The 9,305-nt window shown below is 46.0% G+C and overlaps 1 protein-coding gene across 1 annotated transcript in view; it reads left to right on the top strand.

Moving 5' to 3' along the window:
* Nucleotides 1-5,452: 5,452 nt before the first annotated feature.
* trpm5 (transient receptor potential cation channel, subfamily M, member 5) overlaps nt 5,453-9,305 on the top strand; it is a 17,103-nt gene continuing 13,250 nt past the window's right edge. Inside the window, exons 1-2 of the mRNA XM_068755705.1 lie at nt 5,453-5,479; nt 6,644-6,711. Coding sequence (XP_068611806.1) covers nt 5,453-5,479; nt 6,644-6,711 — 95 coding nt within the window. The remainder of the gene's footprint in view (nt 5,480-6,643; nt 6,712-9,305) is intronic.

A 9,305-nucleotide genomic window follows, 5' to 3' on the forward strand; every position in this document is an offset into this window, starting at 1 on the left:
GATGAAAGGGACACAGATCACAGAGGGGCGTCGTTTCAAACACGTCATTTTAAAGGCGTCGTTTTACAGGCGTCGTTTTACAGGCGTCGTTTTACAGGCGTCGTTTTAAAGGCGTCATTTTAAAGGCGTCGTTTTAAAGGCGTCGTTTAAAGGCGTCGTTTTAAAGGCGTCGTTTTACAGGCGTCGTTTAAAGGCGTCATTTTAAAGGCGTCGTTTAAAGGCGTCGTTTAAAGGCGTCATTTTAAAGGCGTCATTTTAAAGGCGTCGTTTAAAGGCGTCGTTTAAAGGCGTCATTTTAAAGGCGTCATTTTAAAGGCGTCGTTTAAAGGCGTCGTTTAAAGGCGTCGTTTTAAAGGCGTCGTTTAAAGGCGTCGTTTTAAAGGCGTCGTTTTACAGGCGTCATTTTAAAGGCGTCGTTTCAAACATGTCGTTTCAAACACGTCATTTTAAAGGCGTCGTTTCAAACACGTCGTTTTAAAGGCGTCGTTTTAAAGACGTCGTTTCAAACACGTCGTTTTAAAGGCGTCGTTTTAAAGACGTCGTTTCAAACACGTCGTTTCAAACACGTCGTTTCAAACACGTCGTTTTAAAGGCGTCGTTTTACAGGCGTCGTTTTAAAGGCGTCGTTTAAAGGCGTCATTTTAAAGGCGTCGTTTTAAAGGCGTCGTTTAAAGGCGTCATTTTAAAGGCGTCGTTTCAAACACGTCGTTTCAAACACGTCATTTTAAAGGCGTCGTTTTACAGGCGTCGTTTTACAGGCGTCGTTTTAAAGGCGTCATTTTAAAGGCGTCATTTTAAAGGCGTCGTTTTACAGGCGTCGTTTTAAAGGCGTCGTTTTAAAGGCGTCGTTTAAAGGCGTCGTTTAAAGGCGTCGTTTAAAGGCGTCATTTTAAAGGCGTCGTTTAAAGGCGTCGTTTAAAGGCGTCGTTTTAAAGGCGTCGTTTTACAGGCGTCATTTTAAAGGCGTCGTTTCAAACACGTCGTTTTACAGGCGTTGTTTTAAAGGCGTCGTTTTACAGGCGTCATTTTAAAGGCGTCGTTTTAAAGGCGTCGTTTTACAGGTGTCGTTTTACAGGCGTTGTTTAAAGGCGTCGTTTTAAAGGCGTTGTTTAAAGGCGTCGTTTTAAAGGCGTTGTTTAAAGGCGTTGTTTAAAGGCGTCGTTTTAAAGGCGTCGTTTTACAGGCGTCATTTTAAAGGCGTAGTTTCAAACACGTCGTTTCAAAGGCGTCGTTTCAAAGGCGTCGTTTAAAGGCGTCGTTTAAAGGCGTCGTTTCAAACACGTCGTTTCAAAGGCGTCGTTTCAAAGGCGTCGTTTCAAAGGCGTCGTTTTAAAGGCGTCGTTTTAAAGGCGTCGTTTAAAGGCGTCGTTTAAAGGCGTTGTTTAAAGGCGTCGTTTAAAGGCGTCGTTTTAAAGGCGCCGTTTCAAACGTCGTTTTAAAGGGTCGTTTCAAACACGTCGTTTTAAAGGCGTCGTTTCAAACACGTCGTTTTAAAGGCGCCGTTTCAAACGTCGTTTTAAAGGCGCCGTTTTAAAGGCGTCGTTTTACAGGCGTCGTTTTACAGGCGTCGTTTAAAGGCGTCGTTTAAAGGCGTCGTTTAAAGGCGTCATTTTAAAGGCGTCGTTTAAAGGCGTCGTTTAAAGGCGTCGTTTTAAAGGCGTCGTTTTACAGGCGTCATTTTAAAGGCGTCGTTTCAAACACGTCGTTTTACAGGCGTCGTTTTAAAGGCGTCGTTTTACAGGCGTCATTTTAAAGGCGTCGTTTTAAAGGCGTCGTTTTACAGGTGTCGTTTTACAGGTGTCGTTTTACAGGTGTCGTTTTACAGGCGTCGTTTTACAGGCGTCGTTTTACAGGCGTCGTTTCAAACACGTAGTTTCAAACACGTCGTTTCAAAGGCGTCGTTTTAAAGGCGTTGTTTAAAGGCGTCGTTTAAAGGCGTCGTTTTAAAGGCGTCGTTTTACAGGCGTCATTTTAAAGGCGTCGTTTCAAACACGTCGTTTTACAGGCGTCATTTTAAAGGCGTCGTTTCAAACACGTCGTTTTACAGGCGTCGTTTTAAAGGCGTCGTTTTACAGGCGTCATTTTAAAGGCGTCGTTTTAAAGGCGTCGTTTTACAGGTGTCGTTTTACAGGTGTCGTTTTACAGGTGTCGTTTTACAGGCGTCGTTTTACAGGCGTCGTTTCAAACACGTAGTTTCAAACACGTCGTTTCAAAGGCGTCGTTTTAAAGGCGTTGTTTAAAGGCGTTGTTTAAAGGCGTCGTTTACAGGCGTCGTTTAAAGGCGTCGTTTTAAAGGCGTCGTTTTACAGGCGTCATTTTAAAGGCGTAGTTTCAAACACGTCGTTTCAAAGGCGTCGTTTTAAAGGCGTTGTTTAAAGGCGTCGTTTTAAAGGCGTTGTTTAAAGGCGTTGTTTAAAGGCGTCGTTTACAGGCGTCGTTTCAAACACGTCGTTTCAAAGGCGTCGTTTCAAAGGCGTCGTTTAAAGGCGTCGTTTCAAAGGCGTTGTTTAAAGGCGTCGTTTAAAGGCGTCGTTTCAAACACGTCGTTTCAAAGGCGTCGTTTCAAAGGCGTAGTTTCAAAGGCGTCGTTTCAAAGGCGTCGTTTTAAAGGCGTCGTTTTAAAGGCGTCGTTTAAAGGCGTCGTTTAAAGGCGTCGTTTAAAGGCGTTGTTTAAAGGCGTCGTTTAAAGGCGTCGTTTTAAAGGCGCCGTTTCAAACGTCGTTTTAAAGGGTCGTTTCAAACACGTCGTTTTAAAGGCGTCGTTTTAAAGGCGTCGTTTCAAACACGTCGTTTTAAAGGCGCCGTTTCAAACGTCGTTTTAAAGGCGCCGTTTTAAAGGCGTCGTTTTACAGGCGTCGTTTTACAGGCGTCGTTTTAAAGGCGTCGTTTTAAAGGCGTCGTTTTAAAGGCGTCGTTTTACAGGTGTCGTTTTACAGGTGTCGTTTTACAGGTGTCGTTTTACAGGTGTCGTTTTACAGGCGTCGTTTTACAGGCGTCGTTTCAAACACGTCGTTTCAAACACGTCGTTTCAAAGGCGTCGTTTTACAGGTGTCGTTTTACAGGTGTCGTTTTACAGGTGTCGTTTTACAGGTGTCGTTTTACAGGCGTCGTTTTACAGGCGTCGTTTCAAACACGTAGTTTCAAACACGTCGTTTCAAAGGCGTCGTTTAAAGGCGTTGTTTAAAGGCGTCGTTTACAGGCGTCGTTTAAAGGCGTCGTTTTAAAGGCGTCATTTTACAGGCGTCATTTTAAAGGCGTAGTTTCAAACACGTCGTTTCAAAGGCGTCGTTTTAAAGGCGTTGTTTAAAGGCGTCGTTTTAAAGGCGTTGTTTAAAGGCGTTGTTTAAAGGCGTCGTTTACAGGCGTCGTTTCAAACACGTCGTTTCAAAGGCGTCGTTTCAAAGGCGTCGTTTAAAGGCGTCGTTTCAAAGGCGTTGTTTAAAGGCGTCGTTTAAAGGCGTCGTTTCAAACACGTCGTTTCAAAGGCGTCGTTTCAAAGGCGTCGTTTCAAAGGCGTCGTTTCAAAGGCGTCGTTTTAAAGGCGTCGTTTAAAGGCGTCGTTTAAAGGCGTTGTTTAAAGGCGTCGTTTAAAGGCGTCGTTTTAAAGGCGCCGTTTCAAACGTCGTTTTAAAGGGTCGTTTCAAACACGTCGTTTTAAAGGCGTCGTTTTAAAGGCGTCGTTTTAAAGGCGTCGTTTCAAACACGTCGTTTTAAAGGCGCCGTTTCAAACGTCGTTTTAAAGGCGCCGTTTTAAAGGCGTCGTTTTACAGGCGTCGTTTTACAGGCGTCGTTTTACAGGCGTCGTTTTAAAGGCGTCATTTTAAAGGCGTCGTTTAAAGGCGTCGTTTAAAGGCGTCGTTTAAAGGCGTCATTTTAAAGGCGTCGTTTAAAGGCGTCGTTTAAAGGCGTCGTTTTAAAGGCGTCGTTTTACAGGCGTCATTTTAAAGGCGTCGTTTCAAACACGTCGTTTTACAGGCGTCGTTTTAAAGGCGTCGTTTTACAGGCGTCATTTTAAAGGCGTCGTTTTAAAGGCGTCGTTTTACAGGTGTCGTTTTACAGGTGTCGTTTTACAGGTGTCGTTTTACAGGCGTCGTTTTACAGGCGTCGTTTCAAACACGTAGTTTCAAACACGTCGTTTCAAAGGCGTCGTTTTAAAGGCGTCGTTTAAAGGCGTCGTTTTAAAGGCGTTGTTTAAAGGCGTTGTTTAAAGGCGTCGTTTCAAACACGTCGTTTCAAAGGCGTCGTTTCAAAGGCGTCGTTTAAAGGCGTCGTTTTAAAGGCGTCGTTTAAAGGCGTCGTTTTAAAGGCGTCGTTTAAAGGCGTCGTTTAAAGGCGTCGTTTAAAGGCGTCGTTTTAAAGGCGCCGTTTCAAACGTCGTTTTAAAGGCGTCGTTTCAAACACGTCGTTTTAAAGGCGTCGTTTTAAAGGCGTCGTTTCAAACACGTCGTTTTAAAGGCGCCGTTTCAAACGTCGTTTTAAAGGCGCCGTTTCAAACGTCGTTTTAAAGGCGCCGTTTTACAGGCGTCGTTTTAAAGGCGCCGTTTTACAGGCGTCGTTTTAAAGGCGCCGTTTTAAAGGCGTCGTTTCAAACACGTCGTTTTAAAGGCGCCGTTTTAAAGGCGCCGTTTTAAAGGCGTCGTTTTAAAGGCGTCGTTTCAAACACGTCGTTTTAAAGGCGTAGTTTTAAAGGCGTTGTCTTAAAGGCGTCGTTTCAAACACGTCGTTTTAAAGGCGTTGTTTCAAACACGTCGTTTCAAACACGTCGTTTCAAACACGTCGTTTCAAACACGTCGTTTTAAAGGCGTCGTTTTAAAGGCGTCGTTTCAAACACGTCGTTTTAAAGGCGCCGTTTTAAAGGCGTTGTTTTAAAGGCGTCGTTTTAAAGGCGTCGTTTCAAACACGTCGTTTTAAAGGCGTCGTTTTAAAGGCGTCGTTTTAAAGGCGTCGTTTCAAACACGTCGTTTTAAAGGCGTTGTTTTAAAGGCATCGTCTTAAAGGCGTTGTTTCAAACACGTCGTTTTAAAGGCGCCGTTTTACAGGCGTTGTTTCAAACACGTCGTTTTAAAAGCGTCGTTTTAAAGGCGTCGTTTTAAAGGCGTCGTTTTAAAGGCGTCGTTTCAAACACGTCGTTTTAAAGGCGTCGTTTCAAACACGTCGTTTCAAACACGTCGTTTTAAAGGCGCCGTTTTACAGGCGTCGTTTTAAACGTGTTTCATGAGGCAACAGGACCATCTGGTCCCATGAAGCCAAACCGACCCAACAGGCAAATCAAGGGTTGATTTTGGAGTCCGGCCGGCTGGAGGGAGAACTCCGCCTCCGCCTCCGCCTCCGCCTCCGCCTCCTCCTCCACCTCCTCACCACTCCCTGATGACGGAGGTGGTTCACCATCGGACCGCGGAGGGAAACGCCTTCGCCCTCGCAGCAGGAGGAGAGAGGAGCATTCGGTCCAGCCATGCAGGAGCGACAGGACACGCCTCTGGTGAGTACCGGCTGGACTTTCATCTCCACACGAGTTTAAACGGAGCAAAAGCTTTTGGGTTGAGGTGAAGTCAGTCGATCATATCGGTGTTATATTATATCCTATGTTGTTATTAAAAGGGTTTTATGAAGATGAAGCAGCCTTCAGTCACATGTCTGCAGTATTTCAAGTACTACAGATGTGTATGAATACTTTAAGCGTTTCTACCACAGCAAAGTCATTTAATGCTCATGTTTCAAATCGGCAGGCTCCTTTTATGAGTCGGATCATTAGCGCTGTCATCCAGAGTTGGTTTCGAGTGCCTTCAGAATAAAACCAGGATCAAGAATCAAAGATTCTCCACAATTAAATTAGTGAGGAGACATGTCGCAGCCCTACATTTTGGTTTCAGTGCTTTTAAATAAAGTTTTGCAAACTCCCAATACGGGAAAGTATAAGAGCAGCGTTCTCCTCGCGTCCTTCCTGTTTGATGATTTGCATGTCTTTTCCCTGCAGTCAAATCAAGGCAGCCATTCAATTCAATTCAGTTCAGTTTTATTGATGTCCAGATCACAACAGGAAGTCATCTCGAGAGAGAGAGAGAGAGAGAGCGTGCGTTAACCGGTGCGCCGCGGTTCTGTTAAGCACCTTGTACTGCAGTTCTGTTTAATCAGCGGTTGCCATGCAATTAGGGCTGGCTGGTACCAGCCTGTTTCCTGGCTGGTACCAGCCTGTTTCCTGAGGAGAACAGTCAATAACGAATCAGAAGCCGTCCTCTTCTAGGAGGATGTTCACTGCAACGATCATATAGAAGTCATGAACTCCAGTTGATTATTCTTTGGACCTGTTACCTGAGCGCTGGTTCTTCTTTGGACCTGTTACCTGAGCGCTGGTTCTTCTTTGGACCTGTTACCTGAGCGCTGGTTCTTCTTTGGACCTGTTACCAGAGCGCTGGTCCTTCCTCATGCTCTGACGGCCCATTTGCTGGTTCTGAGTTGTGGGACCAGGACTTTGTGTGTTTCTGTGCAGGAAGCGCTTTGCATACGAGGCGAGGATGAAAATTCTCTCGACTTTGCATCAAGCACACGTAGTTCTGAGAACCTTCTCCTCTGTGGCGGGGGGGGCGGGGGGGGCGGGGGGGGTCGAGGACAAATGGACCTGATTTACTTCTCTATCTGTTTAAAGAGGACGCTGCAGCCACAGCCACGGTGCCTGAGATGTGGAGTCACTCTGGAGTGGTCCGAAGAAGACAGGTGTGTGCGTGTGTGCGTGTGTGTGTAGGTGTGTGCGTTTGTGTGTGTGTGTGTGTGTGTGTGTGCGTGTGTGTTTTCAGGATGAAGGTGTGAGTCCAGTTTCAGGATGAAGTGGAGTCCAGTTTCAGGATGAAGGTGTGAGTCCAGTTTCAGGATGAAGGTGTGAGTCCAGTTTCAGGATGAAGGTGTGAGTCCAGTTTCAGGATGAAGTGGAGTCCAGTTTCAGAATGAAGTGGAGTCCAGTTTCAGGATGAAGTGGAGTCCAGTTTCAGGATGAAGTGGAGTCCAGTTTCAGGATGAAGGTGTGAGTCCAGTTTCAGGACGAAGTGGAGTCCAGTTTCAGGACGAAGGTGTGAGTCCAGTTTCAGGATGAAGGTGTGAGTCCAGTTTCAGAATGAAGTGGAGTCCAGTTTCAGGATGAAGGTGTGAGTCCAGTTTCAGGATGAAGGTGTGAGTCCAGTTTCAGGATGAAGTGGAGTCCAGTTTCAGGATGAAGGTGTGAGTCCAGTTTCAGGATGAAGGTGTGAGTCCAGTTTCAGGATGAAGGTGTGAGTCCAGTTTCAGGATGAAGTGGAGTCCAGTTTCAGAATGAAGTGGAGTCCAGTTTCAGGATGAAGGTGTGAGTCCAGTTTCAGGATGAAGTGGAGTCCAGTTTCAGGATGAAGTGGAGTCCAGTTTCAGGATGAAGGTGTGAGTCCAGTTTCAGGATGAAGTGGAGTCCAGTTTCAGGATGAAGGTGTGAGTCCAGTTTCAGGATGAAGTGGAGTCCAGTTTCAGGATGAAGGTGTGAGTCCAGTTTCAGGATGAAGTGGAGTCCAATTTCAGGATGAAGGTGTGAGTCCAGTTTCAGGATGAAGTGGAGTCCAGTTTCAGAATGAAGTGGAGTCCAGTTTCAGGATGAAGGTGTGAGTCCAGTTTCAGGATGAAGTGGAGTCCAGTTTCAGAATGAAGTGGAGTCCAGTTTCAGGATGAAGGTGTGAGTCCAGTTTCAGGATGAAGTGGAGTCCAGTTTCAGGATGAAGTGGAGTCCAGTTTCAGGATGAAGGTGTGAGTCCAGTTTCAGGATGAAGTGGAGTCCAGTTTCAGGATGAAGGTGTGAGTCCAGTTTCAGGACGAAGTGGAGTCCAGTTTCAGGACGAAGGTGTGAGTCCAGTTTCAGGATGAAGGTGTGAGTCCAGTTTCAGGATGAAGGTGTGAGTCCAGTTTCAGAATGAAGGTGTGAGTCCAGTTTCAGGATGAAGGTGTGAGTCCAGTTTCAGGATGAAGTGGAGTCCAGTTTCAGGATGAATTGGAGTCCAGTTTCAGGATGAAGTGGAGTCCAGTTTCAGGATGAAGGTGTGAGTCCAGTTTCAGGACGAAGTGGAGTCCAGTTTCAGGATGAAGTGGAGTCCAGTTTCAGGATGAAGTGGAGTCCAGTTTCAGGATGAAGTGGAGTCCAGTTTCAGGATGAAAGTGTGAGTCCAGTTTCAGGATGAAGTGGAGTCCAGTTTCAGGATGAAGTGGAGTCCAGTTTCAGGATGAAGGTGTGAGTCCAGTTTCAGGATGAAGGTGTGAGTCCAGTTTCAGGATGAATTGGAGTCCAGTTTCAGGACGAAGTGGAGTCCAGTTTCAGGACAAAGTGGAGTCCAGTTTCAGGATGAAGTGGAGTCCAGTTTCAGGATGAAGGTGTGAGTCCAGTTTCAGGATGAATTGGAGTCCAGTTTCAGGATGAAGTGGAGTCCAGTTTCAGGATGAAGGTGTGAGTCCAGTTTCAGGATGAAGTGGAGTCCAGTTTCAGGATGAAGTGGAGTCCAGTTTCAGGATGAAGGTGTGAGTCCAGTTTCAGGATGAAGTGGAGTCCAGTTTCAGGATGAAGGTGTGAGTCCAGTTTCAGGATGAAGTGGAGTCCAGTTTCAGGATGAAGGTGTGAGTCCAGTTTCAGGACGAAGTGGAGTCCAGTTTCAGGACGAAGGTGTGAGTCCAGTTTCAGGATGAAGGTGTGAGTCCAGTTTCAGGATGAAGGTGTGAGTCCAGTTTCAGAATGAAGGTGTGAGTCCAGTTTCAGGATGAAGGTGTGAGTCCAGTTTCAGGATGAAGGTGTGAGTCCAGTTTCAGGATGAAGTGGAGTCCAGTTTCAGGATGAATTGGAGTCCAGTTTCAGGATGAAGTGGAGTCCAGTTTCAGGATGAAGGTGTGAGTCCAGTTTCAGGACGAAGTGGAGTCCAGTTTCAGGATGAAGTGGAGTCCAGTTTCAGGATGAAGTGGAGTCCAGTTTCAGGATGAAAGTGTGAGTCCAGTTTCAGGATGAAGTGGAGTCCAGTTTCAGGATGAAGTGGAGTCCAGTTTCAGGATGAAGGTGTGAGTCCAGTTTCAGGATGAAGGTGTGAGTCCAGTTTCAGGATGAATTGGAGTCCAGTTTCAGGACGAAGTGGAGTCCAGTTTCAGGATGAAGTGGAGTCCAGTTTCAGGACAAAGTGGAGTCCAGTTTCAGGATGAAGTGGAGTCCAGTTTCAGGATGAAGTGGAGTCCAGTTTCAGGATGAAGTGGAGTCCAGTTTCAGGATGAAGGTGTGAGTCCAGTTTCAGGATGAATTGGAGTCCAGTTTCAGGATGAAG

The sequence above is a fragment of the Brachionichthys hirsutus genome, chromosome 1 (assembly GCF_040956055.1).
Source record: "Brachionichthys hirsutus isolate HB-005 chromosome 1, CSIRO-AGI_Bhir_v1, whole genome shotgun sequence".
Classification (NCBI taxonomy): domain Eukaryota; kingdom Metazoa; phylum Chordata; class Actinopteri; order Lophiiformes; family Brachionichthyidae; genus Brachionichthys; species Brachionichthys hirsutus.